The sequence below is a fragment of the Zonotrichia albicollis genome, chromosome 10 (genome assembly GCF_047830755.1).
Source record: "Zonotrichia albicollis isolate bZonAlb1 chromosome 10, bZonAlb1.hap1, whole genome shotgun sequence".
Taxonomy (NCBI): Eukaryota; Metazoa; Chordata; class Aves; order Passeriformes; family Passerellidae; genus Zonotrichia; species Zonotrichia albicollis.
Window position 1 is genome coordinate 16754396 of NC_133828.1, and position 23590 is coordinate 16777985.

The 23590-nt window shown below is 40.1% G+C and overlaps 1 protein-coding gene across 3 annotated transcripts in view; it reads left to right on the forward strand.

Moving 5' to 3' along the window:
* Positions 1 to 23590, forward strand: part of GLS (glutaminase) — a 105522-nt gene that overhangs the window by 75474 nt on the left and 6458 nt on the right. For 2 of the 3 annotated variants that reach the window (XM_074548199.1, XM_005492764.4), the window contains exons 12-14: positions 2270 to 2446; positions 3545 to 3676; positions 5404 to 5496. In XM_074548199.1, the coding sequence (XP_074404300.1) occupies positions 2270 to 2446; positions 3545 to 3676; positions 5404 to 5496 (402 nt within the window). Of the gene's footprint in view, positions 1 to 2269; positions 2447 to 3544; positions 3677 to 5403; positions 5497 to 6329; positions 9410 to 23590 lie in introns of those variants that run through there. The other variant, XM_026796821.2, reaches the window with a different exon arrangement.

Consider the following 23590-nt stretch of genomic DNA (forward strand, 5'->3'; position numbering starts at 1 on the left):
ATGTGTGATGTATCCAGATTTGCCTTTGTTTAGGTGATCTACTCAGGTGTCTTTGTTGCTAATACAAACTAGCAATAGTCTTTAAACCACTTGAAGTTAGAAGCTTGAAATGTCTTGTATTACCTCAGTGAGTTTGACAAAACACTTCCTCTTTGGGTTGCTGCTTCTTATGGTGCTGTGGAGTAGTTTAACCTCTGTGGCTGGAGAGTGCATGCTGAGCTGTAGGCTTGAGGGAGTGCTACAAGGGAAGAAATGGGAATATCACCTCCTTTTGGTTTCATTCAATGCTTTTGAGTAAGGATATATATTTTTTTTCTCCCCTTCCCCCCTTTTTGTTTATTTTTTTCACTTTCAGCAAGTTATTTACAACTGTCACAAAATGAGAACTTGCAAGTGTGAGGTATTTCCTCAGTAAGGGTTTCCTAATGTTTAAATGCACACAACTCAGCCCTGCTGTGTAGAGTTCTCAAGAGGAAGTTCAAGTTGTGTTACTGATTCACTTCATCTGGGAGAGTTTAAAAAAAGAAATACAGAGTTCTCAAAATCTGTTTTTGACTTGGAAACTTGCTGTTACTTATGCAAATTATAAGGCATTATTTTCAAAATGCAAATTTTATTTGATTTTTTTGTGTGGGGATGCACCTGCTCTCTTGTATTTAGGTTGGATGAGTGTTTAAGAAGTAAGGTATGTGTGATTAGCTGTAGCTGACCTCCTGTTGAGTTAGAAACTAGGTACAAGCTAATACTCTAATCTGAATTTGTGACAGAAGAGAATGTGTAATCTATATGAATTTACTGTGTAAAAATGCTTTTTAAATGCCTTGTATCCCACTGCCTGATGTGTTTTCTAAGTGGAAGCTATTCATAAGTTAAGAAATACTAAAGCTTACTTTTCTGATGTATTTCAATTTGGCCTCATTTTTGTGCATTCTAATCTCTAATTTAATGACCATGTGTCATTGTTTCTTTTTTCCCTTGAAAAATCCCCTTTTCACTCCATGCTCAGGAAAAGGGTAGCTCATACACGAGCAACATTTCTCTTTTCCTGTTAGGGTACAATGCTTACCTTTCCAACACTCAGATTCTACTTAAAAATCTAGTTATTTCTTTTCTTTGGGTTTTCTGTAATGCTCCTTCCTCCCTTTTGTGACTGGGAACTTTCTGAGCAGGAATAAACGTATTTGCCTGTTATCTCTGTAAAGTGAGGATGGATTATTCTCAGTTTAGACAAACGACGTACAGAATGCAGGTGCTTAAACTGAGAACCTAGAAACAATTTTTTTTTTGAAAGTAGGTGATATTATGTAATACTTCATATGTTTAAAACACAGTTGCCATTTTAGATGCGTCTCTGACAATCTCTTGATTTGCAACTCCAGTTGATTGGACTAGGATGTATTGAGTTTGGCACCCGGAAAATAAGAATTCCAGGTAGTAACTACTCATGCAAACGTGGCTTAGGTAACTTCATGAAGTATCATGTAATGACTGTTTGGCAGAAACAAGGATAGGAGCACTAGTTTGTTTACTTTTTAGAGCAGCATTTCAGCTTCAGGTTGAAACCAACTTATCTTTTGGTTTCTGCAGAAATGAGGCAGCATCAGGTGATGGCATCTTATCACATTTCCTGATGTGTCACCAAAGTATGTATAGTCTGTACTGAAGCAGGGATCCTGGGAAAAACTATGGTGTGGTTGTATCATTACTATATAAGAAATTAAATATGAGAAAGGTGAAATAAGGCTGCATCAGCAGGAAGTGCTGGCATTAACACTTGCATGTGCTAGAATTTGCAGCTTTAAATTGTACTTTTAATAACGTGTGGGATCTTCTAAGGCTTTAAAATAAAAAGAACCCACCACACGAAACAAGCTCAAATTAAAAAAAAAAAAAAAAAAACAACCAGCCATTCTGTGGCTTTGCCATTTAAGCAGATGCAAAATACTTTTTTAGAGATTGTTTTACAGACCTCTTCCTCTCATAGGAACATAAGGGGGGTGGGGGGAGGAATCGAGCAGAGACACTAACCCATAAAAATACTGTCCCCAGCTTTTAAGAGGGCTTACAAACACTGCCACTGGGATCTTTATAGCAGAAAGATTCAGACTGTAGTAATTGATGCTACTAGTGTAATCTGTAAGAAATGTTATATGCTACAGGTGATTCTGAGATGTTATTTTAAGATTTCAGTATTTTGTTGGTCCTGCTGTAGTTGGCCTTACTCTGCTAGAAGTACCAGTGCTTATAATCTCTATTTCTTTTCCATAAGCTTTGCTCAATAGAAGTAACATGTGAGTCAGCAAGTGTGATGGCAGCAACTCTGGCTAATGGTGGCTTTTGTCCAATCACTGGTGAGAGAGTCCTGAGCCCCGAGGCAGTCCGGAATACCTTGAGTTTGATGCATTCCTGTGGCATGTATGACTTTTCAGGGCAGTTTGCCTTCCATGTAAGTACTTCACAGATTTTAATTACAGCTGACCAGGAAGGTTCATTTCTGCTAATATTTTCTATGTTCTAAGGATTGCTTCCTTGTTTTGAGGCAGAAGAGAAGGTGTTACATGAATTGTTTAGAAATGGAGCGCACTCTAAGGGAAAATCTCACCAAGGATTCATGGCTCTACTAGTGTCACTTACCCTAGAGCACTCTGCCTTCACTTCAGGGAATCCTTTTCATATCAAAAGATAAATGCTGTTCCTTAGGAAGGCTGTTCATGAGAGCAACAGAAGCAACATTTCTTCATGGCTGAAGCGATCCTGCTGTGTGGGAGTCAAGGATAGCAGAAAGCCTTTGCAGACAGTTGTTTTTTCTTCAGTAACTCAGGCTCAGAAATTGACCTTATATGTGTGAAAATGGCTGTCACACACAGCACATGTACTGTGCTCCTGTTTTCTAGCAGTGTGTTCCTTACATGTATATAATTCAAGATGGAATGTATCTTATGCTTTCAGTATTTTTTTTTCAGCATTTTTAGTTTTTCCTTACTGCATACACATAAAATTGATTGTGGTGCATTGTGTGACATAAAAGTTGCTGCTTGGAGAGCCATGAGGATATATGATATGTTAGTTCCTACTGAAAAAAGTAATGCCTTTGTTCAGATTGTAAACAAGTAGGTTATTGTATGATTTCACAGATACTTTCCAATTTTCTTGTGTTTTTTCGTTTTTTACCTTTTCCAGCCAAGACTTTTACAGCTTCATTCTACCACCTTGTTGCAAGCTGTTTGTGAGACATATACTTGTGTCCTACTGCTTAGTCATAATTAGTTTTTTCAAAAAAAAAATTAAATTATCTTCTTTCACAGTATTATTGGCTCACTGTATTCCTGTGAGCAAATAGTTTTATGATTGTGAACCTTGGATTGTCACAAACTGCATCCGGTTATTGTTTATCTAAAAAGAGATAAGCTTTCCCAGCTTCAAGTGCCTTCCAGATACATGTTTTATTAATGCTACACAATAATCTTCAGGAAGATGCTGATGCACTGTGTTACAATAGTGAGGAACTATTGCAGAGGCCAGTAATTCTCTGATTATTCTGTAGGTTGGTCTTCCTGCAAAGTCTGGAGTTGCTGGTGGGATTCTTCTGGTTGTTCCTAATGTCATGGGCTTGATGTGCTGGTCACCTCCTTTGGACAAGATGGGCAACAGTGTTAAAGGAATTCACTTTTGTCACGTAAGCACCATTGACCTTGGGGTTTGGGTTTGTTTTCTGGGTTTTTTTTGCTTTTGCAGCTGATGTTTACTGAGCTTCAGTTGGCATAGCTGAGATCTAAGTGAATTAAATAGTGATTTCTGATTGTTCCCTACATAGCAAGTTTCATCTGGTCCAAGGGTGAAAGTCTAAGAATAGATGTTTGCTTTTTAGTAGTAAATAGCACTTGATTTCAGTGAGCACTGAAGTATGATGCCAGAAGCACTGGAGAAATTGTTGTGAAAAAGCTTTGAGAAGGAACATTTCATGGGGAAATGAAAGTGCTGGACTCCAGTATATTGCATTAAAACTCTAGAGCTCTATTTATAGACTTTTTTCCCTGTCTTGTCATAAAGTGCAGTTTTCAAAACACTGGAAATGCAACTCTTATTTCATTGTAATAAAACAAAAAAGACTGTAATGAAATACTTCCATCTTGATGTATTTTTAAACTAATTTTTGTAAACCATCTGACAAAAGATGTCTTCATAGATGATACCCAGATGTTGGGCAAACTCTTCTATGCTTCATGTTGAGCCAGTGAAAGAACTGTGGATAGTCTGCTGATAGGAGCATTAGAAGAAGGAGAGATTTTGGGGAGGACTTAGTAATGATTATTTAAGGTGTTTTGTGGGAGAGGAGAATGTAAAAAATTTCTTCCTTTTTTATCCCTAAAACTGCCTAGTAATGATGATTGCTTAATTATAAATGGGAGGTTGAGCAGCAGTTAAACCTTTTCATGCTTCTATTTATCTAACATTTACATAGTTTCAAATTAAGAAGTTACTGATTCTAGTTAAAGCGCTTTAAAGCTTCATATTAAATGGTGTGGTAACGTAATTCTAAATCCTAGAATAGAGGAGTAGGTGAAGGATTTACTGCATCAATTCTGTGTTGCAATGAGACCTAAAAACTGATTCATGATTGTGGCATACAAGTAACAATAATATAGCAGTCACTTTTAAAAATAGAACAGCATTGCCAAGTTTTGTAATGATAGTCTTTCATGTTGTAATTCATGCCGATTGAGAATCCCTTATGTCATTCATTTCCTTGTTTCATACTTCTGATTGAAGTTTTTCTGTTCCTGAAGGGTTACATACAGCTCATTTATGCTTTAAATCCCTCCCTTTTTTAATCTAAAACTCCAGACTCTTGATACGTGAGTTTTGCCTAATTTCAGACTTAGTTTTTTTCTGCCCCTTTTTTGACCCATCTGGATGTTCATGAGTTTAGGAAGATGCATAACACAGAGTTGATGTTCTCTGAGAAAGCAAGCTGCTTTTAATTAATTTGTTTAGGTATTGTTAATTTTGCATAAACATTTGAAAAAGCTCTGACTAAACCCTGAATAATCTTCATTTAGCACAGTATTGTAAAAGGATGGGCTTCCTGTCTTCAAGTAGGAATTTATTAAAATAGATATTTTGCAAATTTGCTCCTTGTTTCATCCTTCTGTAAGAAGGAAGTAAAGATATTATAAAGGTATTATTTAAAGGTATTATTTCAAGGCATTATTAGAATTTTATCCTGTAGATCTATTATGTTCAAAGTGCCTTATGGACATGGGTATTGATTTATTAAATAAACTTCTTACTGTTTAAGTTACTAGGATATGATGCAAAATGTAAGTGGTAGTGTTATTATTAACTGTGATGCATTTGGCTATCCTATGCAGATAATAATGCATGTTCTCTAAATGCTTGCAGGATCTGGTTTCTTTGTGCAATTTCCATAACTACGATAATTTGAGACACTTTGCAAAAAAGCTTGATCCTCGCAGAGAAGGAGGTGATCAGCGGGTAAGTTGCTGTCTGTGTGCAGTGAGTATTGCTCAGAGACTTCAGGGGAAATCTGGCAAGTTCTTCTCTAAATGCCAAAATGCTCAATGACATGTATTGCATCAAAGCTTTCAGATCATCTAGTTAGTGTACATTATTAGTGGGCAGTTACCTGGGTGGACCACATTGTCACAGGGTTTTGTGTTAGGAGAATTCATTACTCAATTTGTAACTCCATTTCATGCAGTTCATCCCCCCTGCTAGATTAGGTAGATGGGATCTGATGGAGGTTGCCAAGAGTTTTACTGTACTGGTTGCCTTTAATAAAGACTTGACCAGCTGGTGGGCTTAGCCTTTCTGGTGTGTGCTGCAACGCACGAGATCTGTGTGTAGCTGTGTTCTCACAAGGATGTCTCTAACAGCACATGACCTGCTGGGAGTTGCACAGGCAGTGAATTCAGGCATGAATAGTGCTGCAGACCAGAGCCTGCAATTAGGGAGCAGCATAAGCAGTGTCTGGGAATGAACTGAATCCACTCCAGCTGCATTTACAAATGATACAAGCATGAGGGCCTTGAGATAAGGAAAACCTCTTTGTTTTCAATACCATTAATGTTTTGACTAAGGCATGAAAATTTCAATACTGTAGAATGATTATTAAAGTGCTTCTATTTGCATGTATACATCTAAAAATCACCCAGTTTTGAGTTGAATTTTTTTATAAGTGGAAAAGTGAAACTAACAGTTTATGTGAAGAGCTGAAACACTTGAGTCTGTTAGCAATGACTGCAAGTATGGATTTTTTTTTTCCTTCAAGTACACTAATAAATAATGTATGTTGCTTGAACAACTAGCATTCCTTTGGACCAATGGACTATGAGAATCTCCAGCAAGAACTTGCTTTAAAAGAAACAGTATGGAAAAAAGTGTCACCTGAATCAAACGAGGACATCTCCAGAACCGTAGTGTATAGAATGGAAGGTCGGGGAGAGCAGAACTAAACAAATGGGTTCTAGTTCCATTAAATTCTTCATTTTAAAAACCCTCAAGCATCTCTAGATTTAATTTTGATTTGAATATTGTTTACCTGGTGTTTCATTTATATATTTTTTTTGTGTAAATTTTGTATGCTATACCAAAAAGATTGTCAAAGTTCAAGGGTGTGTGGGAAAAAGCATGTGCAAACAACCCCAAAGCTGTAAACTGACTTTTGTAGTTACTTAGAACACATTTAGTTAAAAAAAAAAAGTAAAGGTAAATCTTAGTGTTTTCAAAGATACATACCACTTTTGTGGTGTATCTGTTTATTTTTGTTTATATCTGAGATTTTTAAGTATATGAACTTTGAGAATGGGCAAAAGCTTGTGTCCACTGAGCAGGGTCAGCATGTAAAGATAGAATATTAATTAAAATATAAAATAGTATTTGGCAAAATACAGCAAATTCCTGAATTTCTAAATAATTGTATATTAAGTGGAGATAGGTTCTGAGTCATATTATTACCATATCAGGGTTTCTTTAATATGAGCTTTCAAATTTGAAGAGAAATGGACCTTTTGCATATGCCATGCTAGTGAAGATTATTTTTTCTTTTTATCAAACCATTAATAATTATTAATGCTAATATTGTAATAAAGGGAGCAGAAATGCCTGGGCAGGAGTGGGAGAAGTGGGGAGGAGGAGGAGGAGGAAAAAAACCTGTCTTGTTTGCAAGTTTACTAATGCAGCAGGGAGATTTCTGCCCCAGCTCTTTGGAGTGTCTCTCTTGCTGCCTGTGCTGCCAGCTGGTAGTTCTGACTCAGAAATCTGCCTCACTAATAGTGCTGTGCTCCACCCTGGAAAGGAATGTAAGCAATCTGGGGCTTCGACTGGTAACCAACTGAGCAGTGAGCAGGAAATATGTTCACAGGGAAGCAGATAGGTAGATCTTATTAGGGCTGTTTAGAGCTGTTTTTCAAACATAATTCTGTGCATATGTTCATATATGAGGTTTCATTTACACAGGAGCAAATTCTTAAGTTATAATTAATTGCTATTTTTTTGAAATGATTTTGGGTTTGCAGCTCTGTCAGCTTACTGAGGAAAAGGACTTGCATTTTTCCACAGCCAGCTGCATAATTTGATAATTTGAGTATCATGAGTAGGGTGTAGCTCCAAATGATATATTTAAGCTTCAGATAGGCTCAATAGGCAGTTCTGAACAGAGGTCAACAACTTGCTAAATTCTTAACACTTGCAGGAATTAGATTCTTAATAATGCAGAAAGTCTTAGAAAAACATTCTCTATATAAAGTTTTCTCCTCTATAAATAGGCAAATAATCTGATGTGTCCCATCCCTAGTACACAGAGTCCTGGTTTATCAAACTGGAGAAACTTGTCCAAGCAATGATAAATGGTATTAGCTGGTAGAGGATTTTAAGAGACAGTGACAAGCAGTTCTGTAGTAACACCTTCACCTCTTCTCTCTGCTCCCTTCCCCAGCCCCTCTCCCTTTTTTTTATCTAAAGCTCCAAACTGTTGATATGTGAGTTTTGCCTAATAGCAGAGTTAGTTTTTTCCTGCCATTTTTTGACCCATCTGGATGTTCATGAGTTTAGGAAGATGCATAAAACAGAGCTGATGTTCTCTGAGAAAGCAAGCTGCTCTTAATTAATCTGTTTAGGTATTGTTAATTTTGCATAAACATTTGAAAAAGCTCTGACTAAACCCTGAATAATCTTCATTTAGCAGAGTATTGTAAAAGGATGGGCTTCCTGTCTTTGAAGCCTAGGATGGAAATATTTAAACTAAACAATACAGAACATCAATTTTCAGTGAATTTGATGCCCTACTGAGATGAAGAGGTAAATCTGTGGTGCAAATGTCAGTAATAAGTGTCAGTCATGAATTGCTGAATAATAACTATTTCATAATCTTATCTCTAATGATAAGGTTAGGTTTGTTAGTGCTTATCCTCAGAATAAAGGCCAAGTCTTCAATTAGAAAAATGTCTTGCCTGTTTGAGGATTTTGCAGTAAACTAGTAGCTACAGAGACATAACAAGTATTCAGATACTGCAGAACTACTTTACCTGAAATACCCTCAGTTGCAAGAGGGAACATAATGTGTCTGTGCTGCTAATGGAAAGTATTTACAGTGGTGACATGTTGCTGGATGACTTGCTGATTTAATTAAAAATGGAAAAGGCATGATGCAGGATTTGCTTGGTCTGACTCTACCCACCTTGATTTTCAGTACTGTTTGAAGCCTCTTCTAAAGATGTGGTTGAAGATGGACAATTTTTCCATATGTGGTAGAGTCAAGTCCTGCATGGGAAATACAAAAATGAGAAAACTACTAGGTCTTTAATATGCATAATAAGAATATTTAGGGTACAGCTTAAACAATCTTTAAATATATATATAAATATATTACAGTTCTGTAATATATGCTTTTGAAGCCTGCCTCAGAATTGAAGGCAGCTTCCAGCTAGGAAGGGTCAGGAGGAGACTCCTCAGAACCAACTGTTCTGTAACTTGCCCACACTTGTAGTTTGTTGCCCTGGCTGCTGCCACGTGTGCAGATGGCTCCTGTTCCTGCAGGGCACCTGGGGGCCAAGGTCACCCACCACGGGCCAGGGCCACCGAGGTTCAGTCATTCCATGTGTGAAGTCTGCAACGGTTCTAGTGTTCACCTGTGCTACAGTTATAGCAATTCTTGATATTCAAGCATTTTAGCTGTTTGTTTGTTTTTCTTTGTCAGCATCATTAACATTTCATTAGAAATGTAAATGCTTTTTAAAGATTTATTTTAGCATTTGTGTTGTACCTTTTGGCTCAGTTGTTAAGTTACCTGTCTCGTTTTCCATTTTTCATTTGCATTGTATGTTATTTATGTATCTTGATTTCCAGCATGCTTATTTTTGTATTGTTTAATAAATTTATTTTAAGCTGATTTTTTATTGTATTTTTTTTTCTCTCAATGGAGAACAGATTTGTTCAAACACATTTTTTAGATTGAAGTTGAGATAGTGAGTACTTTGTTTGAAAAAAAGATTCAGGAAGAGTAGGCAGAATAAGCAGTTTTAGTTAAACCAGTCACTGAAAACTTTCCTAAGATTTTGTAAACATGTTATAGAATAATTATTTTTCTGTTTGAACTGTTATCTTAGAAAGTTGAAGGCAAAAAATCCAGGTAGCAAAACTTTGTCACTATGACTTTTTAATAAAGAGGTCCTGGTGCAGTAGAATTTTACTATCACTGTATATTTGTCTAGTTTTGAAGATACTGATTCAGTCACATGGAAAATGTATGGTTAATGGTGCCAGTGTAGTAACTGCTGATCCTGAGCATTATGAAGGGAAAATACAACTTGTCATAAATCATGTGCAGCAAGGGAGGTGCTCCAATCCCCACATTGTTCTGGTAGTGATGCTGGGGCCTGCCTCTACTGAGGATGGTCAGAATTGTTAATTTAGCTTTTCTGCAGACTGGTTTATAAGCTGAAGTTATTTGTCCTATGGTTGTAAAAGGAGCTGTATGTTCATTATTCTTAAAAACATCACATATCAAAAGAGTTTATTCTCTAAAAGTCATGAAGATGATGAAAGGAAAGGCATTAGTAGGTACACAGAAAGAGCCATAGGTGATTTACTCTACAGTTATTTTGGCTCTTACATTTTGGTTTTCAGTATATATTTGTGTCAGAAGACCAATGGGTGGGTAGATGAATAAAAAGGAAATGGATTCTGAGGAGGGTGGGTGGGAGGGGGAGATGGATTATGTTGGTTTTTTATTGCTCATGTATCTCTTGGTCTTGATACATACATGTCATTGATGCACAGTAATTTGTGAACAAAGGAATTAATTATGAGCATAATTAATGTATGATGTTTTAATATCCTAAACATTGTTTGTAGGCATGTACTGTTTTTCATTTTTTTAAATTTTAAATAATATTTCTGTAGTTTTTTTGAAGGTTCAGAATCAGTTATTGCAGTGAAACAAGAATAAACTTGTTTCAGCAGGGTTCTTATTAGAATGACAAATACACCTAATAATTTGCCTTCAGTGCAGTTTCCTTGAGGATTTGAGTCACATATGTCTGTGGTGGTTGGAGGCTTGGCAGGAGGCTTTAAATTGGGTAGAAATCTTAACTAAAGCTATTTTTTTTAATCATGCTGGCACCTTGTCTGTTCCACATTTGTCTAGTCTGGAAAGTGCATGACTAACTAATATATGTAAAGACATGGTTGAGTCATGCACAGCCCCACTTTCTTTCAGGAATTCGTGTCCTAGTGTGTTGAATAATTAAAATAGTCTAAATTATTAAACTACCTGCCTTGAATCAAGCATGGTTTCTGATTTGCTGTTTGCTCCTAGGGTATATTGTGTTCAAAATCAAAAACGCCCTTTTTTCTTTTGTTTTTTTCTGCAAGTAGGAGTTAATTTTCTTACTGGCATCTAATGTTGCTTTATGCAGACTTTTTGGTATGACTTGTACATTGAACATTTAAATGTTTTTGCAAGGCTTGAGTGGCAGCACTGTGCACATGGCTCAGCTACTCCTGAAAGTGCCACGTGCGTTTCTCCTGTGCATAGCAGGGGTACCTAATGATCACATCTGAGGCTGCAGCTTAGCTGAATAAAGCCTGGAATGGAGTTCAGTGGCAGAACTGTGGTGGGGGCAAGGTTGTTGGGTATTTTGTTGGGTATTTTGGTTTTTTACTAGTTTAATTTGAGCAGGACTTAAGTGAGTCAATAAAGCTGGCAGGGGTGCTTGACTGAGGACAAGGCAGGTGGATGTCTGGAGAATAATGGACACTTTGCATCTCAGCACTAGGACTGGGGAGGAAATGGGGTTGAAGGAAGGACAAGGGGAAAAGGAAGTAATTCCAGAATGTCTTCTTATCCTCAGGAATGTTCCAGCCAACCAGACTTTGATGTATTTAGTGCTGAGCAGGCACATGAGGTATCTGCTGTAAGGTGCTGCTTCCTGTTGGAGCTGCTGCTCTGCTCTGACTCTGACTCAGCTGGCACACAGCTGTGCCCTCATGTGGTTTTACAAGCTCATGTGCACACTGTGAATTGGACATTTATCTCCATATTGTACCTTGCCTTAAAGGTCAGATTTACTCAGCTGGGTGCAGTTACTGTAACCTATCTGAGGTTCAGGGAGCACTAGTGACTGTCAGCAACCTGAGGAGGAGCCCACGAAGTGACAGAGGCTGGGAGGGATCTCTGGAGATCTCAGAGTCCAGCCCCTGCTCAAAGAACCGTCTTGTGTCACTTGGATTGTGTTGCTCAAGGGCTTTGCCAGTCTAGTGTTGAAAACCTCCAGTGATGAGGTTTTATCATCTGGCTGGGTGAGTTATCCCAGTGCTTTAATGCTTTGATTAAAGAATTTTTTCCTAACCTACAGTTGGAATTTTCCCTTTCTGTAGTTTTTGATGGTGACTTCTGTGTTTTCACTGAATGTGATGATGTTACCATCATGCTGTAATCTGTTGGCCTTTGGAGAGTCCTAGAAGTGGCATAGGTAAAAGTGGCTTTTGGGCAGCAGTAATTAGTATTTTCACTTCCTGCTGTATTTTTCCTACCAGATTCTAAGTATTTTTTCATTATGTCATTGAGAATGAAGCGATTTAGGGATTTGAAAAGGCCATATTCCCTTTATTTTTCTATTGAAGCCCAACAGGCTGAATGCAGGCGTGGAAGTGTGCTATTTACTGAGGGATGGCATGGTGCTTGTGATCAGAGCACTGGTCAAAACAATGAACTGGGAGCACAAGTGGAGTGATAGGAAGAGATAATGCTACTCATTTCCTGTTGATGTCATTCACTAGCCCAGCTTTTTCCTTGAGGCAGGCAACTTTATTGTTTGTTCAGGAATTACTCATGCAATAATCAGGGTTTTTTTGGACTCATAGACCTGCTTTTGGTTATGTGTGTAGCTTTTACTTTCTGAATGGAAAGTACATTTCACACTTCTTTTCAAGGACCTCTCTCTTAAAATTCTTCAGCCTGTAATTATTGCAAATCAAATAATTAAAATGTAATCTTGATCTGAGAATAAACTGTTTTGATTAAAAATGTTTTAAAAAATCCCCACTCATTGCAGAGCAGGATTAACAATTATGATTGAGAGTATAGAAAAGCAGGCTAAAACAGCTGAGTATATTTTATTCTCTATACCAAGGCTGCTGGGGAGTATTATGACTGTTTGCAGTGTTTAAAGATAAAGGCAGGGAGGGAAAAGATTTATTTAAGCTAATAAATCTTTTCAATAGGAGGAAAACATACCTTTCAATACAAGGTATGGAATACATAGCCTAAAAATAAGTTTTATAGAACCTTGATCCTAGTATTTAGAAAGAACCCTCTCAGCAAGAGCAGAGTGGAAGCATCTGGTAAGATTTCCCCATTCTGCTTTCAGCCTGTAGGATGGAGTCAGTCTGTTGTAGTGCAGGTGCCCTGCATCCTTCTGGAGCAAAGTCCTTTCTTTTGTCTGTAATTCCAGTTCCAAACGTGTATTTAGGAGTAACCTGTCATCCACAAACTGTGAGTGCCTACAGGCTGGGAAGCAGGAGCATTGCCCCGCTCTGCTCTGTTGTGTGGGTATCAATGGTGTCAACAGGTCCTTGAAAAGGCCGACATCCTTTTGTCCTGTCTGCTTAACACAGCTCTGTCACTAAAGCAGCCATCAGCATTCCACTGGATTCATGTGACAGCGTTGATCCCGGTCCTTTGGTCCCAAATCTTGCACTGTTAGTGATGTCTGTATCCATTACTTCAAAGGCTCTTGTTATTTTCCCCTGCCTCCAGGATCAATGGCTTAGCATTCATTCCCCTTTTTAAGGTTTCTCTGTATATTCCCAATACTCTTTGTTGCAGGGGTTTAGTCTTTGAAAAGGAGCTACCAAAGTAGGTATAACATTTCTGCAATAGTGAACTGCAAGAATTGTTTTACTGGTTTTTAACTTCCAGCCATCATTGTTTGCTGGCAAAATGTTTTATTGCTGATGAGAAATGCTGAAAATGTTTCACAGTGTGGAGTAAGTTAAACTCTTTAAAAGGATCATTTTTAAACAACAATTTGATTCTTTGGACATTGGTGTCATTACAGAAATATTTCCGTCCAAGCTGCTGATGGCAAATGCATGCCACCTAGAAATGAAAATTTGGTCTTCACCTCAAAGGGTGGAGGTCTTCATGCCTTAGATCTTTCACTTGATCTGGTGACCTTTTTGTTGAAAGGATTAATCGACCTGCCATTCCTTTGTCATACTGTTCATGGCCAACAATGCAGCAGTAACACTTCTGGTCATCCAGGACAGGAGCCAGGCCAGGTTTTTCTGACTCCCTCTTGTTAATTTGCAGTTCTGTGGAACTGCCTGATCCATTATTATTCACTACTGCTATTCTAATTTGGTTTTCTTTATTAGGTGTTCAAGAACTTCTCTTGCTGGCACAATTTATGAGATTATGGATGTCCATGAAAGATCTTCTTTAACAAACCAAACAAAGTGGAATCAGCCAACTTAGCTCTTAAGTCTTGTGAAGGATAATTCAATTCTCACTTGATATTTTAGGTGTCTTTTCAGTGATGTGCTTAATTCTGTTGTTTCCAAAAGCAAAATGTGTGTTCATTCATTGGTACCAGAAGAAATTGGGAACAGCAGGTGGAGGCTGTAATCTAGTGAAGGCAGCTTTGGTGCTCAGTTTTCTCTCTTCTTCCCAGTATTTGTACCTTCTGAAATCAAGAGAATCATCCCCAAAATAAAGGGATGGGATGGATATACCCATGCCAACGTGGATTTTAAGCAAAGGATAAGACATAACAAGAAATTGTTAGTGAGTAACTCTTGAGATCAGCTCTTCTGCCAGGCTCATCTGTGTGTCCAGGCACGCATGGAAAGGGGCAGGGGAGCTCTCCAGTCACAGCATGGTCATCTGAGCACTGGTGAAGCTTCAGCATTAGGTGCTGTAAGGCCTCCTGTGTTGAAAAATTTAGGATTTTCTCTTTTTCAGGGGTGTCTGTGACAGCAGTATTGGCTGGGTCCATCCTAGTACCTGTTTCTGTTGCTTCATATCAGGCTTTTTTTTCCTGGAAGTTTCTTCCAACTAAAGAAGCATCTATTCCTGGGATCCTGTAATCTGATACTGATGGAGTCAATGGCTCTGAATCTTGAGCTCTGATTTCTGTGGAGTTTTTTTCCTGTGTACCCCTTGAACCTAGTTCATTGTTAGTATTGGTTTTATCTGCTAGAAAGGGGAAATACAAACCCAGTCTGCTTCCCACAACATTTCTTGCTGTCCTGCTCCTGATGATGGTGCTGGAAAGGAGGAACTGTCCCATCCACTCCCCCTGGACATTCTTATGATACTGTGTAATATTTTCCAGTAAAATTGAGTTGGATGCCTTGATTCCTGGGGGAGAGGCTTGTGTGCACTTTGCTTTGTGTCACCCACCTTCCACCTCTGGAGATCAGGATTAGGGAATGGTTGTTTGTTCTGCCTCCATCAGGGAGGCAGAGGTGGGAGTGGGGACAGTTCAGGAACGTGGCTGGCCAATGTTCCAGCTTGTCTCACCCTGTGGGGTTTGCACATCTCAGGAGTGGAGTAGATGGGCATGGTCTTTGTGAAGGAATCTCAGTTGCAGAAGGTAAGTAGATGTTTCAATTTTTCTAGTAAACATTTTGTTTAATTACTTAACTCTTAATTCATCATGATTAAATAGTCTTATCTGTAATTTAAACAGCATCAGTTTACTAATACTTCAGAATGAATCAATAGTCAGAACTGTAAATAACAAGGCATTACACATTCCAAGTGTGTGTTGCCATGAAACAAGGTTTCTGCTTCCATGGCTTGTCATCATCGAGGGCTGTTCTGTATTTCAGGCTCTTGAGTAAAACCAAACACAGCATGAAGCAGCCTATACCTATGGAATCATAAGCTATTTCGGAAACATAGATGATTTCAAATTTCATTTACAGGATTCTAAATCTCATTTAAAAATTAGAATAATTAAATGTAATAATCTCTGAGCATGCACTAGCTGAATTAATGGTAGAACTGAGCTCAGTCCTGTCTGTGACTCTTTATTCTGTATGAGTCAAAGATTATTTTTGGGCAGTTGGAAGAACTTGCACCTCCTGCCTGATAGTGTTTAGGGTGATTTCACAGGTAGAGAGATGTTGTTTTGAGGAATACAGGTGTTACAAACTCCTTCCAGAAATTTGTGTCCACTTGATGGCCATCTTATGAGCATGGGGTTGGTGCTGGAAGAGATGAATTCTGTCTTTCATGGCTCCAAATGTGATTGGAGGAAAAGCATCTTCTGCTCACAGTTACTATTTCCTGTCTCCTGAAGCTTTTTAAATTTTATGCAAACTAGTACAGTAGCAGAGAAGAAAAAAAAGGACAAACTCTTATGGTATTGTGCTTATTTTTAGTAAATACAATTTTTAGATGCTTTTGAATACCTCCATTAATTTAAAGTATTTTGACAAAAAAGGGGCTTCAGGCAGAGATGGATGAAGAAATGCAGTTTACTGTAACATGTGGTTTCAATACTGTAATTATTTGCAATTTTGGGTGGCATAATCCAGTTCTTATCTTGAAAAGGCTTGAATCAGAGGGAAATATGAATGATGGAAATCCATTTGATGCCAGTAGATGGAAGAGGGGAACAAACCACCCCTGCTCAGCCTTCCCTCCAGGAAAGCTGCACTTCTGCTTTAGTGGCCTTAGCCTGTCTGTTTGCTAATAAAGCAATCTGACGCTTGTTCTTAGGTTGAAGAAAGGGTCCTGATGTCAGGACAAACCTTGGGTGTGTATATTTGGTTTAATTATTTCTTGCATTCAGCTGCATGCACAGCTTCTGTGACAAGCTCCAAGATTGAGCTGCTGGTACAGGCTTGTTTTCATGTTCATGAACTGAACCTAGTCAAAACTCCTTGCTTTGTTTTTGGGATTTAAACAGACACTTTTAGGACCATTGAAAATTCTTTATTGGCAGTGTTCTGCCCGCTAGGATTTGAAACAAAGTGAGTAGTTGAATTGCAAGAAGATATTTAAATACCTACTGGGATTTTGCCCAGCTTAAAATAAAAGTAATAACTAACCAGTGTGCAGGCTTGCCTGAGGGTTTTGCAACGCTGGTAGCACAGTTGGTTTAGAGCTGCTTTGTGTTTGGATACATGAAAATACAGCCTCTTGTGTGCCTGCAGTCTAGACATCACTCATGGGAGAAGCAGCTTTCAGTATTTCAGTGCATGCATGGGTTGTGTTTGGGCAGGGCTGCTGGAAACTGGAGTGAGGAATAAATAAGCGTTTTGTTAGTCTGTTAGTTTGATATCAACAGCACAAACTGTATGGGTAATTGCTGTGCAAACGGCATTTCAAGTTAATTCCACCAGGGAGACTCCAGAAATAAACTGTGGTAGCAGCTTTGAAAGTCACTTGTGGCAGCTTTGAGTCCAGAAATAAGCACTGCACCCACGGCTGGTAGAACTGAAGGAGCTGGGTGTCGGCCTCTGTCCCCAGCTGTGAACAGGGAGCACTTTGCACCATCTAGAGGAAATGAAAGGATAGTCAGAGGGTTAGAAAAGGAACTGGGGAAAAAACTGACAAAGTCTTGTTTCCTGTGTCAGTTTTATAACATGGCAGAGCAGATTCTAAAGTTAGTTTTGCACTTTCGTCACATGACATGAGGAAACAAGGATCAGTAGTGCAGAAAATAGCCTGAAGAGGTGGTGGAAGTTGTCAAGAAAAAAAGTGCAAGTTTTATGGAATTAACCTGGTCTATATTTTCAAATGTATCAATATTTTAATGTGTGAAGGGATATGCATTAATTTATTCACACATCTTCTAATTATTTATAGTGCAGTGGGAACAAAGGCTCTCCCAGGGAATTCTAAGTTTATAACTTCTTAAGACCCTTGTGTTTGTTTGAAGTCAGGGCAGGAGGCTCTGTCAGAGGCACTTGGTGTTGGGTTGCTGTAGAGCTCTGTGGGATCATTTGATCCCTGACTGAAAGCCTCACTTCTGTGTGCTTCAGGAAGTTATTGAGAGAAATTGCCTGTTCTTGTGGAACTGAATTTTCTGTAGAATAAGGTAATGTTGAGGCTTAATGCAGAGGATGCTTCAAGTGCCTTCAAGGACTGTCCATCCCTAAAAATATTCATGGACACAACCTCACTAGCAAGCTCTGAGACCACTTCAGAGCCAGTCCTCCCGTGGGTGGGCACCTGAATTATTCTGGGATTCATTTAGTGACTAAAACATGGCACTTGGTCTGGGAGTTGTGTCCTGGCAGGCAGCTGGCACTGGACTGGGGCAGACAGGGCAGGTGAAATGGAGATAGCTGGGCTTGGGGGGCTTAGAGGTTGGTTGGGTAGTTGTCTGTAGTTCAGTCTTAGTTTTGACTCTGTAAAATATGTGCTTTACTTACCCTTAGGTACTAACTTTGACTTTATTTCATGAGAAACAAAGCAGAAGTTCAATTGCAAAAACAGGCTTTGAGATTTCTTCCCTTATACAGTACAACTTACCTTCATATTGAACATGGTATTCTAAAGGAGGACTATGGCTGTCTCTTTTAGATCTGGATTTCTTTTCCCAATAATAGCCTTGTATGTGGACACTGGAGAGTAGATTCCAGGTTATTGAAAATTAAATGTAAATGCAAAACTGGCCTATTTGTAAAATAAGTAATCCTATCTAATGTCCAAACATAGAGATACCTGTGTTCTACTCTCAGATCCATCCCTGGTTTATTTTTGTCCTTTTAGGGACTACTTGCATTCTAGTTTCGGAGTTGAAACACCAAAATTCATTTTGTGCAGGTTTGAGGGTGTTTTTTCTGTTTGTTTTTACTTTATTTTTAAGCCCTCCCTGCCAGGAAAAAGCCATCTAAAGGCTGCGCTCCAGCATAGGTGAGTTACAAGTTCAGTGTGTAAAAACTGGATGACTAAATTGTTTGCTTTGTGCTCTAGGTTTGCTTTTCATGGTATCTGTAGGTTTCAGAGTTTATTGGCATCTTGGGTTTCAGGGATTGTTTCCTATTGATAAAATAAGCATCCAAAAATCAGCAGTTCGTCCAAAGAGCAGGAGGAGGGATTGCCTTTTGGTGGTGACCCTCATCAGGGGATCAACCGTAGGAAAAGCAGCTGAACAGTGCTACTGTGGAAGTGAATTCCTGTTGACTTTGGAGCTTTTATGCCTTTAATCACTCATGTCTCATGCAAACTCCTTGCTCCTGCCTTCCCTGTCAGTGCCTGGCCGTTTGCAGAGCATGGGGATAGCAGAGTCCCTCTGTGGAGCATTAATCCCTGTTCTCTGGCCGGGTGCTCACCTTGGGCAGCTTATCAGTCTATTTTCTGCCTCCCGAGCTAATGCTGTGCTGAGCCGGATTAGCCTGGCCGTGTGCTGGGAACAATGGAGGGAGCCAGACGTGTGCAGGGCTCCTGTGCCCCTGCCAGGCCTCAGGGTGGGACAGCAGGGCCTGAGGGAGCAGTGTGCAGCTGGGATGTGCAGTTTGGAAATGCCACCTGATGGATTTTCAGTCTTGTGTGCTGGGTCACCCTCGGGGCAGGTGCTCCAGGGAGGCAGCCAGGCTGTCACAGGTGCAGATCAGCTGTGCTCAGCACTGTGGGGGTTAGTGGCATGGAGAAATGTGCCTCAGGGACACTTCCAGACAGGGCTGGGCTGATTGGATGTGAGGAAAACATTTTTCACCGAAAGAGTAATAAAATACTGGAATGGTTTTGTCAGGGAGGTGGTAGAATCACCATCTCTGGATGTGTTTAAAAAAAGACTGGACATGGCACTTGGTGCTATAACCTAGTTGAGGTTTTGGACTTGATGATCTTAGAGGTCTCTTCCAATCTCATTATTCTGTGGTTCTGTGATTCCCTGGTGAAGAGCTGCAGGAGTGCATTCTGATTGCTGTGCAGCTCTCCTGGGGCTGGGATCAGGAGCCTGGGGGGACATATCCCAGAGCCCTGCTTAGCTGCAACCCTTTCTGAGGTCCCAGTGTGTCAGGCCCTGTGACAGCCATGTGTCATCAGGCACGGAAATTTAAATCCCAGTTTATCTCTGCACCTCTGTGCCATGCAGGGGAGTGTTTTTAACCCTGTTCTTCAAGCCAGTTGGCCAGAAGGGCAGGGTTCCCTGTGAGGAAACGTTGTGTCCCATTTTAAGCACAAAAAATGGGATGTGAGAGAAGAGCGTGGTGCACATGTTCCCTCTCTAGCTCTGCTCTCTCTTTCTAACTCCTCTTGTTGTATTTGAAAGTCTCCTGTCAGCACACTTGGTCTGGTGCACAGTAAAATTCAGATACAGCAAAGTTCCTGAGAAACAACATCCATTTTTTCTCAATATTTTGAACATCTCTTCAGAAGGCTAACCTGTGATGCTATCCCTAAATATCATGGAAAGGGCATTGGAAAGTTTCGGGGAGTTGTTTGTTTATCCTTGTTTGGCTTGCCTTGAGCAGCACTACTACAAACTATAGAGCTTGACTGGATTGCTCAGCCACCTGGAGAAACACAAAGTTGGAAGTAATACTTTTTGTTCAGAATATGAATTCTGTAACATTTTCAAAGAAATTATAGAGGGTGGAGCGTTCTCAGGAAGCAGGACACGGTAGGAAATTAAAATCCAGATTCACTGACCTTTTTAGCTAAGAGCTTCTCATGGAACTAATCCAGCTTTGAGCTAAATTAATTTTTCCTGAAGGATTTGCTTTCTGTACATGCACAGCTGTTTGGCTTTTCTCTCCTGACCCAAGTGCAGTGCGGGGCAGAGGCTCTCCCTGCCGTGCTGGAGGCACTGGAGCCATGGCAGAGCAGGACAGAGCCCTGTGGTGACAGGGACAGAGCACAGTGTGCTCAGCTCCTGCTCGAGCTTTGGGTGTTCTGCGTTATCAATGAAGGCAGTGAGCAGAAGGTGTCAGGCCACTCTCCCTTCACCACAAGACTGTAGCAGTTCATTTCCATCTCTGGGCCTAACTAACTAACTAACTGTGTCAGGGTGCTGTCTCTGAAGTGTCCTGAAAGGTCTTCTGTGGATGGCATTAGAGCCAGGCAGTGGTGGACACCCTTGTCTTCAGTTTAAAAAAGTATCCTCTAAACTGGTCTCTGTTAAGAGAGGAGTGATTCTATCTCAGTCTTGTGTGGGCATTTGCTGTTAGCCTTTGTGAGATTATTTAAATAAGTCTGGATTTGGGTGTGCAGCTCAGGTGGGAAGTTACAAATACTGTTTTTGTTTTGTTGCAAATACTCCACCTAGGCAATTCCCACATTCCAGCCAAGCCTTTCAGATCAGTTAGACGATGTTGAAATTTCACTTGCAATGAGTAACTTTGGCATATTAATACTTAAGTTAAACTTTTTTGTTTAAAATTTAATTTTTCCAGTTGGAAATTGAAAACTGCGAACTGAGAAATTGAAAACCAGTCCTGAAGCTCTCCTGTCATGCCCAAGTGCTTTGTGCTTGCAGAGAAGGAGGCACAGCCATGCTCCTGCTGTGTGCTGGGCCACGTGCTCCCCTCTGCAGTTCCTCTGTCCCTCTGCATCCGCTCACATCAGCACTGCTGCTTGAGAGAGGCTTCTCTCAAACTCTCACCATAACCAGGCTCTGGAGATGTGCAAAATAACTGATTTAGGAGAGCTTTGGGCTAGGAGTCACTGACACTGAGTTTCACTTTGTAACTGGCCTTGTGGCTCATTCAGTTTGTCCATTTGGGTGTTGGAATGGCGATTTTGCTCTTTCATTTTTTGCCTTTTCGTCCCCCGTGTTTATCTGAAGTATCTGCTGCAGCGCTGTGACTTCCTGCTGCTCTCAGCTCTGGCTGTTTCCTTGATTTAGCTTGATCTCAGTGCAGTTCTTGAGCAGCAACACTCTTGATTTTTCTTTCTTGAGCTGCTCACGTGCTGACCCACAGACTCACAGAGCCGTTAATTGGAGAGGTACCTTGGTGACATTGGTCATTTGGCCACCTCTGATGTGAGGCAGGACCTGGATCATTCATTGCTTTGTCCAGCTGAGTCCAAGACCTCTAGCACCTCCTAACCTGACAGTGAAACTGTGTTTCTGATTTCTGCCACTGAGTGACATGAGTGTTTGTGAGGAGCCTTCCCTTGCTGGTTTCACTGCCTGGATAACGAGGATTGTACCCCGTGCTGGGGAAAGAGTGCTGTTAGAGAAGGTCCCATTGTAGTGAGTGAGCCGTGCTCTGTGCTGTTGGTGTGGTGAGAGGAGAGCTGCCAGGTCCCTGTGTTTCAGTGCATGCAGCTTTTCCCTCTTGTTTGGCAAAAGGTGCAGCAGTTTCTGCTCTGGTTTGGTCCTGCCCTGCAGCTGTATGGCAGTGTCAGATCCATCCAGCCCATATAAAGCAAAGGGACTCCATCCCTTCTCCTTCTGCTGCATCTTCACTGTTAGGGAACTACATGCAGCAGGAAAAGGTTGTGAAAAACAAGCTTTGTGTTTCTAAGCATTAGGGAGGCTTGTGTTCACCAGGGCAGTTATCAAAACACCAACACTGAATGTTCATGAACCACTTGTTTAGAGACTCTGCCAGTGAGTTTCTCACCACTTAAATTAGTTGCCTTGTGCCCTACTTAGTTTGAAGGGATGGAGCTCATCTGTCATGTTCACTCTTTTTTTTTTCTCCCTAAAATCGTATGTTTGCTGCTGCCACTTCAGAGTTTCTTTTGCCTTTTGCTTATTTTTTTTTTGTTTTGTTTTTTTTTTGCAATGAACCTGTTATTTCAAACTAGTGCTGTGAGTTTTGGGTAGAGAATTTGAACTTGACTTTGTGGCAGCCTGAGTGAGGTTCAGCACAGATACAAAGCTTATGGCAGCAAGTGCTGTTCACTTTGTAAAGGTTTTCTCACTGTAAATGGCAGCCTTTTACATAATGATTTAGTATATGTGTTGTTTTGATTAATATTCTCTTGAAAGCTGAGGAAGACCCACAAGATGCTTGTGGAGATGGTATATTCTTACTTTGAGTTCAAAATGTATTTTGTGTTTGCAGTTTCCTAAATTTTATTGAATTCACTTTTTACGTGGACTCAGTAAAACTTCTTTTTTCATGGCTGCCTTCCTAGTAGTTTCATTTCATACCGTACAAAGTTTGTTAATTTTTTGGCCTGGTCTATGCTGCTGTCACAGCAGAGTGCAGTTGTGGGGTCAAGGTGTGTTTTGTTGGTAGCAAATCCAGTCTAACTCTCCCATAAAATCATTGAAGCCTCCCTAGAAGCAGGAGGGAGTTGTCCCAAAGGGATTTTTTCAGCTATGATGGCCACACTTGGCTTATTTTAGTTTGAGTTCACCTTTGACCAGCTTTGGGTAATTACTCTGGTAATAATTGTCCTGCTGAATTTGTTGTGTTTCTCCTGCTTTTGTATCCCATTAGTTTTAATATTGGACACAGAACAAATTTCCTTCTGAGGTAAACAAGCAGAGATGTTTTTGTCTGGACTTAGATCAAAACAAAAACAAATACATCAAGAAGTTCAGTTTTAAAGTAAAGTAACCTTTGATTTTGCTTTATCTTAAGGAAGGAGCAGCTTTGACCTCTCCCAGACTGCTGAGAGATGTAATCTAAGGTGATTGTGTTACAAAGCCTCAGGAATCTCCAAATTACATTTTGTCACATGTTTATAGAAAACAAAAATCACTTTTTAGTAGAATGTTCAGCTGAATCCAGGATTCTGGATTCTGCCTGCACTTGGAAAGTTGGTTTTTGAAGCAAGGAATGCGCGCTATTTTTATTTTATTACTTTAATATATATTTGCATTTCCCAGAAACATCAAGCAGCCCAGCCAAAATGGTCAGTTAGCTCTGAACTGGTTTTTGTGTAAGACAGTGTGTCCTTTGCCCATCCCAGCCCCTGAAAAGGGAGAGTATTCATCACCTGTAGGAACCCTGAGAGTGCCCCAGCCTGGCCTGCGTGCGGGTTCGAATGCCTGACTCATCTCGATGAAACGCGGAGATTACCCAGCTAAATTCCCCTCACACCCGCGCTCGGCTGCCTGCTCTGGGTCAGGCTTTGGCATTTCGGGCTGGCCGTGGTGCTCCCCATGGAGAGCCCATGGAGGGTGTTTGGGTGGCTGCTGCC